At 48.6% G+C, this 19,288-nt stretch overlaps 1 protein-coding gene across 2 annotated transcripts; it reads left to right on the forward strand.

Annotated features, from left to right (window-relative positions):
* Positions 1-464: 464 nt before the first annotated feature.
* On the forward strand, positions 465-18,522 carry DEF6 (DEF6 guanine nucleotide exchange factor). 2 transcript variants are annotated; one of them, XM_090282260.1, is made up of 11 exons: positions 465-614; positions 9,809-9,949; positions 10,540-10,725; positions 12,353-12,589; positions 12,675-12,821; positions 14,672-14,780; positions 14,979-15,277; positions 16,275-16,441; positions 16,553-16,751; positions 17,640-17,829; positions 17,933-18,522. In XM_090282260.1, exons 1-11 carry the CDS (start codon positions 519-521, stop codon positions 18,154-18,156), a joined length of 1,995 nt encoding a protein of 664 aa, XP_090138386.1. In that variant the 5' UTR covers positions 465-518; the 3' UTR covers positions 18,157-18,522. The 2 variants fall into 2 exon arrangements, with proteins under 2 accessions (XP_090138386.1, XP_090138387.1); XM_090282261.1 differs by having other exon boundaries at positions 467-614; positions 17,640-17,730.
* Positions 18,523-19,288: the final 766 nt, after the last annotated feature.

Below are 19,288 nucleotides of genomic sequence, written 5' to 3' on the forward strand. Positions count from 1 at the left end.
ATGGCACTAAAAGAAATGCTTTGTCCAGTGCCTACTCTGTGCTTTACATCCATTCTCGGACCTTCATATAACTCTGTGAGGTGGGTATTTTTCCTGCTTTACCAATAAGGAAACTGCTCAAGGAGGTCCAGTGACTTATCTAAGACCCGATAAGTGTGGAATTGGGACAGGACACAAACCCCACCCCACCCCCACCCCCCGCCTGCCAAACCTCTTCTGACTGCAAAGTCAGGATGGGCTGACTTGTTCCTTCTAGCAGCCCAGACCAGGCTGAACACAACTGGGGCTCCAGCTCTCTGGGGCTTGGTCCTTCAGCTACCTTACTAGGAGCGGGGGCCGCTGAGCACACTGCAAGAGCAACAGGCTGGTTACCACCAGTACAAGCAGCCTGCGCTCGAGCAGGCAGGTGGAGCTCTTGCTCTGTGCCTGGGCTCGCCTGTGGTCTGTGCAGCCGTTTGCATTTCCTGAAACCGGATCTTGGTGTCAGAGCCACCCCCGGCCGGGCGGGTGCCTCAGCCATGGCCCTGCGCAAGGAGCTGCTTAAGTCCATCTGGTATGCTTTCACGGCACTGGACGTGGAGAAGAGCGGCAAGGTCTCCAAGTCCCAGCTCAAGGTGAGGGGTGCCCGGGGCCCAGGGGAGGCTGGCGGACACTCCTCATTGGTCTCTACCGTCTGAGCCAGGCATGAATACTGCTACTCTCCAGGCACCCAGCCATCCCAAGGCCCCGGCCTGGAGTGGGGGCCAGTACTGGGTAACTGGAGGCCTGGCGGAGATTGCTGCTTGCTATCTAGAGACCAGGGGGTATGTGCAGAGCCATTGTCCAGAGCCTTGCCCCTCAACTGTTGGGAGGGTGGAGGTGGCATCATGGGGTTCTGAGGGCCACGGGCCAAACAACACCCCAGAGTCCATGTGATGAGTGCACATCTCAGAGTCAAGCTTGGGCACGCACCCTAGTCCTTCCTGCTGCTTCCTCCTGGCTTTGAAGAGTGGCAGTTAGCTAGTACTTGTCAGTTACTTCCTCCCGGAGCTGAGAGAGAGACTCAAAGAGCCTTTCCTAGTCCAAACCAGGCTGGCTCCATCACCCTTGGCAGAACAGCTCCTCTGAAGCTTGCCTCCCAGGTGAGACAGAGCAGGGAAGGGGCAAGGACTAAAGACACCATTATACTACTGCCTGGCTCCCACTTCCCCTCCCCCCACATACCAAGTTAGATTTTTACCTTAGGCCTTGAGACCTCAGGTTGGGAGGAGGTGGAATCTGAGTTTAGGAAGAGCCCCATCAGTTCATTGGCCCTAGACAATTCCTGGCAGACTAAAAAGTTTCTTTTCCTCCCTCCTCCAGTCCTGGGTTAGTGCTGTCCTCTCCACCCTAGTTAGGGAAGAAGCAAGATTTTCAACCCATGCGCTACAAGAGGCACACTGGTGTGCTGCAAGAATTTTTAAACGGTGCAATATCTGACTATTCAGGGGCACTGACCTCTTTTCCCTTAGCTTGTCAAGTAAAACGATGACAACAGCCAATGCTACAATAGCCATTTGGTGTGAATGAATCAAAGTTATACTATATTTTTGTTGTGCCGCAGAATTTTAGTAATTAGTTGTTGTGTGCCATGAGATGAAAAAGGCTGAAAATCACTGCCATAACTAACCTATTGGAGCTAGAGAACAGTAGAGACAGGAGCAAGGTAGGCCTCAGCTCTCTGGGATCTGCTTTAGGGGTTCATTCACTTCACAAATGTTTATTGACCACCAACTATGTACCTGGCATGAGACGAAGGCCCTAGCTAGATTCCTGGCGTCATCCTCGGCACCCCCAAAATAGGGGTACAGTCTCAAGGAAACCTTCATTCTTAATGACTAAGGTAGGAGGTGCCTGGAAACCTGAGAGAGATGACTAGAACTGTATAGGTGTTACTCCTGCCCCATTCCAACGCCCTACCTTGCTGAACTTAGAAGTAGTGTAATTGGATGTCCCAAACTGGTCCTATCCAATAATCTATCCCTTTCCCAGACTTGTGAGCATCCAGTACTGTAAATGATTCTTGACTCCACCAGAAAGGTGAGCCCACTACCGCCTTTGATCATCTGGGAGAATATATGCCTACAGTCAGGTTCTTCCTTGTATTATACTTAAATTCTTTTATTGCAAATCATGTCATCTAGTGGGGTCTTCGGTTTGGACAGAAGATCATCCAAAATCCATCTCTGCTTGAGCTCTGTCTTGGCCTCTAACTGGGTCAATGCCTGCTCCCCACCCCCACAGGTTGAGTATTTGCAGGGAAGGGGAGCTTGCATACTTGAACTGTTTGCTGTTTGTAACATCCCAGCTCCAACTGAGCCCACTGCCAGCAGACTCTTGGGTCACAGGAGATCAATGGTATATTTCTCCCTCCGCTTGCAGGAAACTGGTTCACTCTGGGAATCTGAGCTAGCTGTGAGAGTCTCAGGCAGGTGGTGGGTGGGGCAGAAATGTAGGGTCCCTGTCATGGGAAGTACACACTGGAATGGGAGGAAGTAGTGATAGTGTTGGGGGCGGGGATGCCAGAAGGGCAAAGAAGCAATAGAGAAGTGGTCAGAATGCAGAGGAAGAAGCAGATGAGAGAGATATACCAAAAGGGCCCACCCTCTCCTCACTAAAAGTGTCCCTGGTCTTGGAGTCCTTGGCTGGGACCAAGCAGGAGAACTGCGCCAGCCAGGGCAGGCTGTATCTGTCTGTGACAGTCACCACTTCTGCCCTGAGGTATTGGTAGAAGGGCTGCCGCTGTCTGTCCTGGGCAAAGCCATGATGAGGCCAGAAGGAGAAGGAGGGACAACAAGTCCTCTTAGAAGTAGCCCAAGAAGTCAGGAGCGTTTTCTGTGGAGAAGAGAAGTCTCAGGAGAGAGATCAGATGAGAGGAGAGAAGACAGATGGATTGTTTATTCTTTCTGCAGTCATTGCATGTTGCTTCTATGGGTTCTCAAGCCCCCTGTATCTGCATCTACTCCTGAAGACTCGAAACAACAGAACCATGGGCATGGCACCACCCCAATCCCTGCTCTTGAGCTTTTAGGGAACTCCAGACCCCCAGAGAATAACCACTCCCCCACATGCCTCTAGAGGAAGCAGTGAATAAACGAAGCCTCTAAGGTCAATGGCCACCAACCCAGAGATCAGGGGCTATGTGAATGGGTGGGGGAGCCTATGGGAGTTCTCTCTGAGGGAGGCCGAATGGCAGCTTGTGAAAGCTGCAGACACCTGGACACCCCCATGGAAACTCTGAGTCAGTAGATCTGGGTGGGCCCCAGCATATTTCAGTTTCACCAGCTCCCCAGGTGATTCTGATGCTCAGCCAGAGCCAATGCAGCATAGAGATCAAGAGCAGGACTTTAGCATCCTTCGTTCGACAAGACACTTCAGCTCTCTGAGCCTGATGTCCTCATCTGTACAATGAGGATAATGAGAGTCCCTACCTCTGGGGCCGAGGATTGACCTGCTCATGCTGGCCTCCATCCCAGCCGCTTCCTTTCCAGCCTGATCCTCTTCTGGTCACACCCACTCCCCACCCCAGCCCCCACTACACCCAGGCACCGGAAGCCTGGCAGTCTGAGGCCTGGTAAGCTCTCTGGGGAGAGAACCTGGGCCCTAAGTATCTGGAGCCTTTATGTAATTCCTTTTTGTCCTGATACAGGGATCGGATGCTCTGCCCTGGGCCCCTCAGACTCCACTGGCAAAAGGTATAGGTGAAGCCCTGTGTGGCTTGGTTGGTGCATCATTACAGAACCAAAGGGTTGCGCGTTCAATTCCTGGACCGGGCACATACCTAGGTTTCGGGTTCTATCCCCGATCCAGGCACAAATGCATGGGACGCAACTAACTGATGTTTCTCTCTCCCTTCCTCTCTTTCTTCCTCTCTCTCTAAAGCAATGAAAAAAAATGTCCTTAGGTGAGGGTTTTTTAAAAAGGTGAGGAAGGTAGGCCTTAGAGGACAGTGTGGGCAAATGGAGAGAAATAGCTCAAATAGCGCATGTGCTGCTGTGGTAGCAGGTTTTATCCTGGGGTAGGAGGGGGTTTGTGCCTTATTTCATTGACCCCCTCACCTTTCAGAGAGATGAAAACAGGCCCAGTGAGGTTAACCTGCTCAGAGAGATTCAGTCCATGTCTGCCTGCCTTTTGTATATTTCCTACTTCTCCTCATGAAGCATTTAAGTTCATTCAACAGATTTATTGTGCCCATTATGCGCCAAACCCAGTGATACAGCAGTGAATAAGACAAGCAGAAGTAAATCCTAGTCCTGGTGGTGCTATCATTGCAGTCTGAGAACACATATGATAAACGAAATAAGTAAAAGCATATCATGTGATGAAAGAGGATAGATGACACGGAAGAAAATAAAGCCGAAATGGGGATAGGAGTGTGGGGGTTAGAGAGGATGGGGTTATAGATTCAAATAAGGTGATCAGAGAAGTCCTCCCTGAGAAGTTGATATCTAAGGAAAACATGGAAGGAGAAGAGGGTGTGAGCCATGCCATGACCTGGGAGAAGAAAGCTCCAGGCTGAAAGGAGAGCAGATGCACAGGCCCTGAGGCAAGAGTGTTCTGGGCTTGTCTGACTGGCAAGAGGGCCAGAGTGGCTGGAGAGAAGCGAGGAAGAAGGATAAGGCCAGAGAAGGTGCAACAGGCCAGGTCACACGGTGCCTGAGTGAGAATTTACTCAGAACAATGGGAAACCAATGGAGCATTTAAATTAGACTTGAGGATCTGTCAAAAACATTCAGCATACAGGGGACACTGTACTGAGCTTGGAGTCAGGGCTGAGATTAGAGCCTTTGCTACCTTCAAGGAACATAGAACACCCAGCAATGCTCACACACAGGGAACAGGAAAAGAATGTTATTAGAGAGCAACTTAATTATAGGGCAGATTAATAATAGTGGTTAATTGCACCCTTTGTTTTTTATCTGTAATTTAAAAATTTTGTCATAAAAACTATATGTTTCTGTTTTAAAAAAATTATATAGAGTTCAGAAGAATATAATTTTTTAAAAGATGAAGTTTATTATAAAAATAAAACATGTTACTAGTTAATAAAATTCAAAGACAAATGTAATGTTAAAGATGGAAGCTCCTCCCTTCCCTGGGAGGAGTGGTGAGGTGATAGCTGTTAACAGTTTGCTGAGTCTCCTAGATTTTTTTTCTACGTACAGATAAACATACTAGGTTGAACAATATGGAATTGCTGACATTTGGCTGTTTTGACCTACTAAAATAACAGCTTGATATGGTTCAACCCAATCTTTGAACACACATTCACTTTCTTTTTTATCCTACAGCTTACTGTTTTCACCTGCCAATATATTATGCATGGCTTTCCTTGTGTTTATACAAATAGAACAACCAAAAAAGAAAATAACTCACAACTTTTGTTAAGCACTGCACTTTGCACCCCCCAGGTGCTGTGCTATGCTCTTTGTTCTAAAAATCCCCATGTAGCAGGCCTCCTTATTATCCTAACAGAAAAGTTAAATGATTTGCCCATGAGCACACACATGGCAGAAGTAAAATCTTCTCAACCACACAGAGGTCAACAACACACTGTACCCGTCCCCTACTGAAAGAGCCTCAGGCTGCCTCTAATTCTTCATATTATAAACAATGCTTCAGTGAACAGTCTTGAACATGTAGCTGTGTTCCCTTGAGCATCTGTAGGTTGGATGATTAGAAATGCTGCGCTCATGCTCATTTTTAAGTTTGATAGGTTTTTGCCCCCCAGAAAGACTACCAATCATACCTCACCACAAGGGCATTCAAGTCTGCTTTCCTCTGTGACTTCCTCAGGACTTGATATTACCAGTCTTTTGCATCTATGTCAATTTGTCAGGTTAAAAAAAAAATCACACTTTTGATACAAGAAGGGAGCCAATGTTTGTTCCATGCAGACCTAAGTCTGGACCTCCATTCTCACAGTCCCTCTGCATGGCAGGTAGTATCCCATTTTATTGACAACAAAACTGAGGCTCAGAGGATGAAGGATTTTATCCAAGGCACCGCAACTAGAAAGGGAAGGTCCCTGGTCTTCCATTCCCTGCCACTGGAATGTAGCACTTCTTAACAAGGTGTTTTGAGGCTTGAAGGAGGATAAGGACATGGATAATTTGAAAAGAGGCTAGGAGGCAACAGGTGAAGATATGTAAAACTCTTAGAATAACACTTGTCATTTCAGAAGTGGATATTTCTGTTGTGTTAGTCCCCCTGGAGTGTAGGCGGCATTGAACCAGTGGAGATTGGTATCCTATGATCACAGGTGTATCAATGAGGTCTTTTCTGGATACAAACGATAGAAATCTAACTCAAAATAACTAAAGGGGGATTTTTTTAATTGGCTTACGTAACTAAAACTCTAAGCATAGCATTGACTTTGGGCATGGCTGGATCCAGGTTCTCAGCTGATGACTCTCTTTATCCCTTGACTCTGCTTTTTTCACTGATGGCCTTATTCTTAAGCAGGCACTTCCTACACAGGAGCTAAGATGTCAGATGCATCTGTCTTCCAACAACTTAACAATTCCATGGAGAGTTTACCTTTCACTAGAGGAAGCAAAAATCCTAGGGCTGAGTCTCACTGGCCCAGATTTGATCAATGTGTCCTTCCTTAAACCAATCACTATGACTTTATCCTCTCCAGGGACATGCTTAGTGATTCTGGAGAGAGGGGAAGGCAGAGAGAGAAACATTGATTGGTAGCTTCTCGCATGCACCTGGACCGAGGAGTGAACCCATAACCTAGGCATGTTCCCTGAACAGGAATCGAACCCATGACCTTTAGTTTCACAGGTTGATGCTCCAAGCAACTGAGCCACACTGGCCAGGGCCCAATCACCATGACTTTAATGTGCCCATCCTTGGAGACATGTGAGGTAGGGGTGCAAATGGTCAATATCACAGATACTAAGAGTGGGAGAGAGGTACTTCTCAGGGAAATCAAGTCTCTATTACCAAAATAAGGGAGAGGGAAAAGAGTTCATGAGGAAGAAATTTCAGCCATCCTCTTGAGCAAGAGAAGGCAAAACCAAAGATGGCATATGAGATCATTAAAAGAGTGTGGGAAAGAGGGTTGGGGTGGGGATCAGGGTTGGCTGCCCAGAGGGAAATTAGAGAAAAGAAAAATGCAGATGCTCTGCTGAGCTCCACAACATTCCACTTGGCCAAGTTGAACCTGAGGCCCAGGAGAACACTGGGGAGAAGTCTCAATCCTTTCTCCCCCACCTCTCACAAAAGAGAATAAAGAAATGAAGACTTGGCACACATGCCATCTCTAGATGTTGTCAGCTCCTGCCTCAGAGAAACTAATTTCAAGGTTCACTGGTGGTGGTGAAATCAGTCATGAAAAACAGCATTTATTGACTGTCTTTGGTGTGCAGAAGAGAACCTAGGTAGCTGAGGGATATAAAGATGGGCAGAAACCTTGTCTCCAGAGTTCACAGTCTACTTGGGAAAGAGGCTCATGATCAATATTTTAAGAGGGAGGCAGCCTTCAGAGCCAGGCTCATCTAGTTCCAACCTGAGTTCTGCCATTTATTACTATTAACCTCTCCAAGTCTGGGTATCTTTATCTGAAAAACAGGGATACTAATGTCTGTGTATCACAGTTGTGGAGATTAGACACGGGGTACAGAAAGCACCTCATACAGTGGCTGGCACAATAGTGACTAATCATTTATGCTGTCTAAGTGCTATAGTAGAATTACCCCAAGGCGATTTTATTTTTTCCTCATTTCCTTGTTCAAACTTCAACCTCTTTGTTTTAATATCATGGGTCTGTTAACCAACCTGTGCTTCCCCTCCATACTGTCATGGCCACCATCCTTTCTAGGCCTAGTCCTCCACATCCCACAGACCATTTTCATGATCCTTCCTCTGAGCCCTCTCCAGCTCCCTTCCCTCTTTAGAGGGGCAGTGCCTGGAATTGCACACAGCCTCACCCCAGTGGACATACCTGGGTGCTAGCTAGGCACACTGAAGCTCTAACATGAATGTCTGATGGAAACTGATCAATTCAGGGCTCTGCCCTGGGATGACAGGCTGTCTCCCTGCAGACAGCCCAGCATCATAAAAAGTACTTGGGCTTTGGTGTCTGCGGAGCTGTATTTGAACCTCAGCTTCTTGTTCACAGTGGGTCCTTGGGCAAGTTATTGAATCCCTTGAGCCTCAGTGTCCTTGTCTGCAGAAAGAGAACTGATCTCCCTACCTAGTGAACTGGCTAAGAGCATGGCTGCCTGGGCTTGATCCCAGTTCTACCAGCTCTCTGACCATGGGTGAGTTACTTAATGTCTCAGGGCCTAGAGGTATTTTTCACCTCTAAAATTGGGATGTTAACAGTTATTATGAGGGTTAAGTGAATTACACGTAAAGTACTTACCTAGCTCGGTTCTTGGTGCATTGTAAGTATATAAGTTTTATTTTTATTTTTTGAGGTATAATTGACATTTAACACATTAGTTTCAGGTGTACATCATAATGATCCAATATTTGCACATACAGTAGGCACATGAACATGGGTTTGAACTGCATGGGTCCCCTTATGTGCAGATTTTTTCAATAAACATACATTCAGCCCTCCCTATCCATGGGTTTTACATCTACAGATTCAACCAACCATGGATCAAAAACAGTATTTTCAGCCCTGTCCGGGTGGCTAGTTGGTTGAAGCATCATCCTATACACCAGAGGGTCTGATCCCCACTCAGGGCGTGTGCAGGAGGTGACCGATCAACGTTCCTCTCTCACGTCAATGTTTCTCTCTCTTTCTTTCTCTTCATCTCTCTAAAATCAGTGGACCTGTCCTTAGCTTAGGATTAAAAAAAAAAACATACAGTATTTTCAATTCATAGTTGGGGATCTACAGAGGGCCAAGTGTATGCATTGTTCTACTCTATTTTATGTAAGGGACTTCAGCGTCTGTGGATTTTGGATGTTAGCATCATGGGGATCCTGGAACCAATCCCCCATGGTTACTGAGGGACAACTGTAGTTAAGTTTTTCAGGAGTCAAAAGTTATACCTGAATTTTCAACTTTGCATGTGGGCGGGGCAGGGGGGGTGTTGTTGGCGCTTCTAACTCTGTGTTGTTCAAGAGTCAGCTGTATTGCAAAATGATCCCCACGGTAAGTCTAGATAAACTCTGTCACCATACATAGTTACAAAAAACCTTTTTTTCTTGTGATGAGAACTTTTAAAATTCACTCCCTGGAAAAAAAATGCAGACACTTGGCCGGAAGGCCACACATCTGAGGTTTTGTCAAAGCACTAGAAGCCCTGGTAGTAATTCTCAACACCAATGTCCTTCCTGATGGAGAAATGGACTCTTAGCAACTTTCAAATATGCATTACGGTACTATTAACTATAATCATTATGCTGTGCATTATATCCTCATGACTTATTTTATAACTGGAAGTTTGTACCTTCGACCCCCTTCACCCGTTTTCCCCACCTCCACTCCCCACCTCTGACAACCACCAATCTGTTTTCTGAATCTATGAGGGTTTTTTGTTTTTAGATTCCACACATAAGCAACATTATATGTATTTGTCTCTCTGTCTGACTTATTTCACTTAGCATAATGTCCTCAAGTTTCATCCATGTTGTTGCAAATGACAAGATCATTTTTTTATGGCTGAATAATATTCCATTACATATTTTTTAGTTATGATTGAATTGAATAATGTATGCAGAGGACTTAGCCAGGATGGGGATGGGGACAAACAGAGAGGGAGCTGTCCTTTCAGCCAGTTTTGGTTGGGACGCAGGAAAGCTGACTGCCACTCTGCCTCAGGTGCTGTCCCATAACCTATACACGGTCCTACACATCCCCCATGACCCTGTGGCTCTGGAGGAGCACTTCCGAGATGATGACGATGGTCCTGTTTCCAGCCAGGGATACATGCCCTACCTCAACAAGTATATCCTGGATAAGGTGAGGCCCAGCATGGGGGAGGAACCTCTAACCTCTCCCCACTACCCGGGCCCTATAAACTCCCACTTCTATCCCCTCTGTGTTTCTGGTTTCCCATTTCCATCCTTCACTTCCTAGCCACTTGCTCCGTTAACTCACCTTCAGTCTCCCTCACCTCTATCCTAGCCTCCATCCTTCCCATAACTTCCCACCCCATCCCTGCGCAGTCCCACCTCCAGCTTCCAGCTGTAACCTGTACAAAGAGCTCTCAACTTCCCCCAGTGCTCTCCCCACTGCTTCTCCCAGCTTCCACTGTCTTCTCAGGTTCTTCTTGACTGTCTATTCCACCCTGGGCTTCCCCTTCTTTCTCCTCTGGACTAAGGGACTAATTTCTCTGTTGGCAGGGAACTTGGGTGGGTGTGGATGTGTGTGTCAGGGGTTGAGGGAGCAGGGTGCTTGCAACCAACTCAGGGGTTCTTCAAGTTAGAGCCCAGATTTGGCTGGGTGGGGAGCAGAAGAATAGATGTCCCCGAGAAACCAGCTGGAGCCTAGTGTAGGGGTAGAGCCAGGACGGGGCAGCCTTCTTGGCTGACTTGCAGGCCTGGTGGCAGGTGGAGGAGGGGGCTTTTGTTAAGGAGCAGTTTGATGAGCTGTGCTGGACCCTGACGGCCAAGAAGAACTACCGGGTGGACAGCAACGGGAACAGCATGCTCTCCAATCAGGATGCCTTCCGCCTCTGGTGCCTCTTCAACTTCCTGTCTGAAGACAAGTACCCTCTGATCATGGTTCCTGATGAGGTGAGGGTGATGGCAGCCCCAGGGACTGAATCACTTGGGACCAGGCCTCAGCAAAACTGTGAAGGAAGCCAGATCGCCTCTGTACTTTCCCACATCCCCTTTCTTCTTTGTCTTCCCATGCTGATACCTGTCTACACCCAGCTCTGTCTCCAGGTGCCTAGAATTGCCCACACCAAAACACCTGTGCCTTCTCCCAGGCGAACCAAAACTATACTTCCTTCAGGGTTTTGCTGGCCCTCACAGTAGGAAACTGATCTACCAATTCTATTTACACAAGTGTAAATGCCTGATACATTAATGGGCATTTAAGAACAAAAACACTTAAGATCAAATGGTAGGATTTTAGGCACTGTGACAATTGGGGGCCCTATGAGGGGGAGGGAGACCTTTATGGGGCATCTCTCCAATTATTCTAGGTGGACAACTGAGTGGCCCTGGTTCCAGATTTTCTCTTCCTGTCCTCTACAATACAGGGGAGACCAGGGCAGACTCATCTCAGGACCCCAGGAAGGTAGCCTGGGAGTAGAGGCCTGGAATCCCAACCTCCTTCCTCAACTCATCAATGAAGCCAGGACAGGTGTCCCCCTTTTCCAGTCAATCTGCACCCTCCCTCTGTTCTCCACCTCTCTCCCATCCATTCAGCCTTCTGACCCTTTAGCCCTCTTGGCTGTGAAGATGCCAGGGTGAATGTAGGTCTTTAGATTAGGGTATACAGGGGAGGGGTCTTCTGTATTTACAAGAAGTGGCATGTCTAACTGCACTCAGATTTGTATCGCTGCTTCTGTTTGTGGGAAGAGTGAGAGGAGCCACCGGAGTCCTGAACTGGCCCACCCCACCGCACTCCCAGCTGAGACCCAGTAGCCCCCAAAGTGGAAGTCCTTAAGAGGATTTCCCAAGAAGCTGCTAGGGCAGGAGAGGGACACAGACTCCTGGGTTGGTACCCTCGCCAGACCCCTGCCAGTCGGAACAAGGTGGCCTCTCAGAAGGTTGCTTGCTCCTGTGATCAACACGCAGTGTGAACAAACTGCAGCAGGATGTACCCCAACCACCACTTCCTGTTCCTCTGTAACAGGTTTCCTGTCCCTGCCCTGCTTATCCCCACCCCCAATCCCCTTGCCCTCCCACAAGGGAGGACACCCCCAGGGTTGAGGCTTGGAATGGGACTCAAATGGGACTCAGGAGGTCTGAATCAAGTTCTGGCTGCCTGCGACTTGCTGTGTGATTAAAACAAGTCACTTCCCTCTTTGGGCCTCAGTTTTGTCATCCGCTAAGTGAGGGTATTGGTTGAGAGGGCCCTTGCACCCACTCCGATATTTTTGTGTGATCTGCTGCCTCTGCCTGGCCCCCAGCCCGCAGCTTCCACTTTCACCTGCCCTTAATTTAAAGCAGGAAGGAGTGCGACTGGAGCTTGGGGAAAGGGAGAGGATTCCTGAATTGTGGTTGCGGCTCCAGGATCCCCTCCCAAATCTCTACCGCGGTCTCCACCACTTTAATCCTCTGTCCCAGTCCCGAACCTCCTGTTTCTGGTCACCTCTGCCCAGGGTCTGGAGCCAGACGGGAGCGCCCCCTACTGTTAGTGTCGGCAACACTGTGCTGCAGTCACCAGGCCTTCCTTCTCCCCCTTCAGGTGGAGTACCTGCTGAAGAAGGTACTCAGCAGCATGAGCTTGGAGGTGGGCTTGGCCGAGCTGGAGGAGCTGTTGGCACAGGAGACCCAGGCAGCCCAGACCACCGGAGGGCTCAGCGTCTGGCAGTTCCTGGAGCTCTTCAACTCTGGCCGCTGTTTGCGAGGTGTGGGGCAGGACACCCTCAGCATGGCCATCCATGAGGTCTACCAGGAGCTCATCCAAGATGTCCTGAAGCAGGTCAGGCCAAGCTGGGAACTAGGGGAGGACCCCAGGGAGGAGTGAAGGAGGGCTGTGAAGCCTCTGACTTTGCTCTGGCTGGCAGGGCTACCTGTGGAAGCGAGGACACCTGAGGAGGAACTGGGCAGAACGCTGGTTCCAGCTGCAGCCCAGCTGCCTCTGCTATTTTGGGAGTGAAGAGTGCAAAGAGAAAAGGGGTACCATCCCACTGGACGCACAGTGCTGTGTGGAGGTAAGGGGACAGGAGAAGGGGAGGAGCACACCTCAGAGCCCAGAAGGTCTTTAGTGTGGTGTGATATCAAGAGAGTCAGGTGGAGGGCAGATGGAGAAAAGCCAGCGACAAATTTCTGGGTACCTCAAGACCATTCTCATCCATGTCAGGCTTTAAAAAAAAAAAAAAAGAAAGAAAAGAAAAGAAAAAGGAAAAAAACAGACTGCAAATTAAATACTAAAGTCATTGGTGAATAATGTGGATTTTGCTAAAGATTTCAGAGGAGACAGCTTATGTCTCACACTACAAATCAAAACTTTCTCAAAATCTTCTTTACAGGTCTTACTCCTTCACCCAAATTCCATTCCCTTTGGCAACTCTGTACCTCTCTATTCTTTCTCCACACTCCTTTCCTCCTTCCTCTCCCTTGGCTCTGTCCATTATTATTTTAGAGGCTTAAAATAACAATTTTTAAAATTATAATAAATATATATAAAACATGAAACTTGCCATTTTAAGCGTACAATTCAGTAGCATTAAATATGTTCACAATGTTGTGTAACCATCACCATTATCTATTTCCAAAACTTTTTCATCATCTCAACCCACGAAGCAATAACTTATTCCTATCCCAGCCAGCCCCTACTTTCTGTCTCCATGAATTTGAGTATTCTAGGTACTTCATATTAGTGGAATCGTACAATATTTGTATTTTTGTGTCCGGCTTATTTCTCATGGCATGTTTCCAAAGTTCATTCATGTTGTGTTGTGGATCAGGACTTCATTCCTTTTCATGGCTGAATAATATTCCATTGTAGATATACAACATTTTGCTTATTCATTCATTTGTTGATAGACATCAGATTGTTGCCATCTGTTTACTGTTGTTAATAATGCTGTTATGAACATCTATGTACAAATTTCTAGGTGGATATGTGTTTTCACTTCTCTGGGTACATACCTACGAGTAGAACCCAAACTGTTTTCCACAGCAGCTGCACCATCTTACATTCTTACCAGCAGTGTATAAGGGTTCCAGTTTTTCTACATCCTTGCCAATACTTGTTACTTTACATTTAAAAAAAAATTATAGCCATCCTAGGCTCTGTCCATTTTTGTTTCAAATGAGGAAAGTGTGGTATCACTGTGGGAAGAACACAGATCTAGGCAGAAATCCCAGCTCTACCACTAACAGGCAGTGTGAATTGGGCAAGTCCCTGGACCCCTTGGAGCCTCAATTTCTTTCTCTGTAAAGTGGAGATAATGATGCCTGCCTGCCTGGAAAGACTGTCTGGGAAGAGTGAATCAAATGATGCCTATAAAACACTAGTATAGCCCTTAGAATATGAGAAGCTCAAAATGTGGTAGCTATTATTTTCCACTACAATGTAGCTTAGGGAAGGCAGGGATTTGCTCTGTTAGGCACAGCTCAGTATCCCAAATGCCTAGAACAGTGAGTGACACTCAGTAGGCACTCCAGAATATCTGTGAAAGAAATGGAAACGTTCTCAACAGCAGGGCCATGTGAAAAGCAGTGGTCTGGATAGTGAGGACCCTGTGACTGGAGGTGTTCAAGCATGATCTGCCTAAACAAACAGTGGTGACTAGATGCTAGGCCCCATGGAGAGATACTAATATGAAAACAGCCCCCCCCCCTTCAAAGAGCAAGGCTACAGAGTTGTGGGAAAACAAATGCCTCCATAATTAACCTCCAAGCGGGGGCCACCCAGGCTCCTGGCAGACAGTGGGAGGGGTGCCCAGGAAAGATGGTCAGCCAGGAGGTGTGGGGGCTGGAGCACCCCGGGGCAGGGCGGGTGTGGCCCCGACCCTAATGAAGCCAAGCCTATCTGGGGATACCTGCCCTGTCCCAGGTGCTGCCGGATCGCGAGGGAAAGCGTTGCATGTTCTGTGTGAAGACAGCCTCCCGCACGTACGAGATGAGCGCCTCGGACACGCGCCAGCGCCAGGAGTGGACGGCTGGTGAGTTGCTGACCGGGTGGCCTACGTCTTGCTGGGCCTCAGTCGCCTCATCTCTGTAAAGCAGGTGATGACACTTTGCCCAGCGGGAGACTGGAGACGAGTCGAACGACTCTTAAGGCCCCTTTTCGGCGGTGGGCCACCTCGAGCCGCCCTGCCCGGAGCTAGCCCTCGGCTGACCCCCTCCCGCTCCCTCCGCAGCCATCCAGATGGCGATCCGGCTGCAGGCCGAGGGGAAGACGTCGCTGCACAAGGACCTGAAGCAGAAGCGGCGGGAGCAGCGGGAGCAACGGGAGCGGCGCCGGGCAGCTAAGGAGGAGGAGCTGCTGCGCTTGCAGCAGCTGCAGGAGGAGAAGGAACGGAAGCTGCAGGAGCTGGAGCTGCTGCAGGAGGCGCAGCGGCAGGCCGAGCGCCTGCTGCAGGAGGAGGAGGAGCGGCGCCGCAGCCAGCACCGCGAGCTGCAGCTGGCGCTCGAGGGCCAATTGCGAGAGGCGGAGCAGGTGGGTCCCACCCCTCGCAACTGGGCTGTGGGCTGTGGGCTGTGGCGAGGCCAGGCCTGGCAGCTGAGGACTGGGGGGCGGGGCCTGGGCTGAGGGCGCAGCCCGTGGGCGGAGGAATGGTGGCAGGCTTGGAATGAGGGATTGTTGGGACAGAGGCCGTAGGCTTGGAAAAAGGGTATGGGGCGGGGCCAGTGCCACTGGGGAGAGCTTTGGGATAGGGAAGGGTGGAGGGTGCAGGAAACTAGCAGAGGGCGGATCAAGGGAAGAGATTGGGCGGGGGGCGGGGCCCGAGCCAACGGATTGGGTGGGGCCTGTGCTGAGTGCTAGGTGTAGATTGGGGCCTGGTTGGGGGCGGGGCTTGGGCTGAGGAGCCGCTAAAGATGACTTGAAGGATGAATCTGGATCAAGGTTGGAAAAGGTGGGACTAGACTTGATCTGAGTTTACAATGAAACTACTTTGGGGAATGCAGGATGGAAGGAAGGCCGCATGAAAGTGGAGGCGGACTAAGTATGTAGAGACAATTAGCTTTAGGACTTAAGAGAACTGGAGTCAGAAACAGTGGATTCATTCCCAGCTCTGCCTCTTAGGAGCCCTGTGAGCTCAGGCAAGTTACTTAGCCTCTCTGTATCTCAGTTAGTTACCAGTGTCATGTTGATGCTGATGGAACTTTGCTCACAGAGGTTTGGTGAGGATCAAGTGAGGAAACGGTTGTTATAACAATTATTATAATTATAGCCCCTCCCTTCCTAGCATTAGGCTTAATTATAATTATAACACATTACATTATATGCAGCATCTGTTCACTGATCATTATCTGACCTAGTCAGGTTCTCAGAAAGGGATCAGATCAGGAAACCCCGACATGAAGGAACTCCTCAGACTCTCACCTGGAGATAGCTAGTTGGGCCGGCCTAGCAGAACCCTGGGTAAAGGGCAGCATACCTGCCACCTCCCTCCCCAGTGCCCCCATTGACCTGGCCTTGTGTCCCTGGGCAGGCCCGGGCCTCCATGCAGGCTGAGATGGAGCTGAAGGAGGAGGAGGCTGCCCGGCAGCGGCAGCGCATTGGGGAGCTGGAGGAGATGCAGCAGAGGCTTCAGGAGGCTCTGCAACTGGAGGTGAAGGCTCGGCGGGACGAGGAGGCTGTGCGTCTAGCCCAGACGAGGTAGGACTGAGGAACTCTTCTGATTTCCCTTCCTGACTCTCCCACCGTCCCACTTGCTGAGCACCTGCCAGGTGACTTGGCTCTGGAGACGACGCAGTGCACGCCCCACAGACTGCTGGAGGAGGAGGAGGAGAAGCTGAAGCAGCTGCTGCAGCTGAAGGAGGAACAGGAGCGCTACATAGAGAGGGCGCAGCAGGAGAAGCAAGAGCTGCAGCAGGAGATGGCGCTGCAGAGCCGCTCCCTGCAGCAGGCCCAGCAGCAACTGGAGGAGGTGCGGCAGAACCGGCAGAGGGCCGACGAGGACGTGGAGGTGAGAGGAAGTGGGGCAGGGAGATAGCGTGCCTTTTAGAAAACACTGGCTCTATCCTCCTTTGGCTGTGTGACCTCAGGCGAATTGCCTGACCTCTCTGAGTTCAAGTCCCTCATGGAGAACAGGGATTGCTAAAAGCATTGTTATAAAGGTTGAATGAAAGAATACATGATATTTAGTAAGGGCTGAAGAAACATTAGCTGCTATTTTTATCATTATTATTAATGTGGGCAAAAGCTTTCCTTCTACTCTTCCAAGACTGTAATTTGCTATTTCTGTATTTTGCATCCATTCCTTGGAGCCCAAATCTCTATAAAAGAGGGTTTTGTTTTTTATGTTTTCTTTTTAATAATATTGTTTATTTTATTTTGCTTTGTTGGCTTACATGGTCATTGTAAAAATTTAAACACGGAAATATGTAAAATAGGAAGATAAAGTTCCTCTATGATCCCACCACCCCACTGCTAACAGCTAGGTGAACATTAGAACAGAGGTTTTTGCTTTAGTTCCTAGAGAGGTGGTGTGGTACAGTGGGGTAGAGGTCAATGTGTGTCCCCAAGGAAGTCACTTAACCTCTTTTGTACTTGTCTGTTGTTAACTTCTGCTCTTGAGGTTAAGTGAGATAATAAATACACTTAGCACATCTTAGCTGATTAATAAATGGAAACTATAATGATGATTATTTTTTACCCTTTGGGAAGGGCTATGAGTCTCCTGAAACTGGATACCAACTCACATATACATAACTCTGTGAATATACATGAGTTTTTCTGAGGAGAGGATTAACAGCCTTTGTTACATTCTAAAGGGCCTGTGTACCTTAAAAGGTCAAGGCACTCTGTCTTGGATAGTGGCTCTGACCCACTGTCCACTGGCTCTGCCCTATAGGCTGCCCAGCGGAAGTTGCGCCAGGCCAGCACCAACGTGAAACACTGGAATGTCCAGATGAACAGACTCATGCATCCAATTGAGCCTGGAGGTAAAAAGGGAGGAAACTCTGGAGCTATCCCTGGAATGAGGAGGGAGAAGGGAGGGCAAAAGGGATACCTCCAGATCTACAGAGCCTGCAGGACTGAAGGTCAGGAGATTCTCCTCTTACCCCAGGGTTGAGGCAAGGCCCATCAACCTCTCCCCTTCACATGTACCTTTCTCCTAATTCATGTCTGCCTGTTCTCTGCCAGACAAGCGTCCCACCACCAGCAGCTCCTTCACAGGCTTCCAGCCCCCTCTACTTGCCCGCCGTGATTCCTCTCTAAAACGCCTGACCCGCTGGGGATCCCGGAGCGACAGGACCCCCTCACCCAGCACCAGTGAACAGCAGAAGTCCCTCAATGGTGGAGATGAGGCTCCCATTTCGGCTTCTACCCCTCCGGAAGATAAACTGGACCCAGAACCAGAAAATTAACCTCTGCTAGTACCTTGTCCTCCACCCCAAACTCATGCCCACCAGGACCTGGCCACAGCTGGCCTGTGGGTGACACTGGCCCCTGCAAAAGAGGGAGCTGAGGACCTGGTGTCAAGGGCCAAGGCCCTCCAACCATGAGACAGTCCAGAATGGATCCTAGTTTATTTTTTATATCAGCCCCAGGCCCCAGAACACTGAGGCTATCTAGGATGTTGACCCCTGAGAACTTGATCATGTGCCTTAACCCCAAGGATCCTATGCCCTGGGCTGGGAAAGAGGAAACAAGCAAGCCAGGGGCCATCTGCTCCTAGACTGCCACCAAGCTGTGGAGGCACATTTCCAAATAAAAACTGTTCTTGGAGTGAATTATTGATCACGTCTGCTGTCCATTTCTCCTGCCTTTTCCTCTTTTCTTCCCTCAGGTCCAGGTATAGGTCCAAGAAAGAATAAGGTATATAGTACAGTTACTAGGAAAGTACACTCTGCCACTTCCTAACTGGGTAACTTTGGTCAAGTTTCTGTACCTCTCTGTACTTCAGTTCCCATGTTAGTAAAATAGGAATAATAGTAGCACCTACCTTATTAGGTTGTTGTGAGGATTAACTGCTTGGCACATAAGCAAGCACTGTTATTAGTATCACCCAAAAGTGTCTATTGAGCATCTATTCTATGCCCTGTAAGTTCCCAGTTATTTAATTCTCATGGCAATTCCAAGAAGTAGATATTATTATTTTTTGTTGTTGTTGTTATTCTTGTTTTACATGTGAAGAAATTGAGTCTCAAAAAGGTCAAGTAACTGGTCTAAAGCCTTCTAAACTTCTCTTTTTGTATTATCTGACTTACCAACCTTAATACCTAAGACAGAGATTTGAGAATTTAGGGTGACTTCCTCCCTCACCCACCTCATGCAAAACCCATCATCAAATCAAGTAGATTCTCCTCTATCCCCATAGCTACTGCCATGGCTAAGGGCTTTGTATCTTCCACCTGCATGTTGACCTTTGACTCCTCCATCTTGCCCCATATCTAATCAGTCTCCAAGTCCAATTGGTTGGATTTTCGTGGTCACTTTCAAATCCACCCTCATGGCCACTACCTTACTCAGGCCCTCATTACCTCCCAACTGGATGAG

Source organism: Furipterus horrens, unplaced genomic scaffold, assembly GCF_987537825.1.
Source record: "Furipterus horrens unplaced genomic scaffold, mFurHor1.1.pri manual_scaffold_6, whole genome shotgun sequence".
In the NCBI taxonomy this organism is placed as follows: domain Eukaryota; kingdom Metazoa; phylum Chordata; class Mammalia; order Chiroptera; family Furipteridae; genus Furipterus; species Furipterus horrens.

Excerpts from the sequence above, each read along its gene's own strand:
- DEF6 (XM_090282260.1), top strand. The coding sequence starts at position 519 with ATGGCCCTGCGCAAGGAGCTGCTTAAGTCCATCTGGTATGCTTTCACG. Across the intron at positions 10,726-12,352 it reads TGATCATGGTTCCTGATGAG|GTGGAGTACCTGCTGAAGAA; the intron begins GTGAGGGTGATG and ends CTCCCCCTTCAG. Across the intron at positions 16,752-17,639 it reads GGGCCGACGAGGACGTGGAG|GCTGCCCAGCGGAAGTTGCG; the intron begins GTGAGAGGAAGT and ends TCTGCCCTATAG.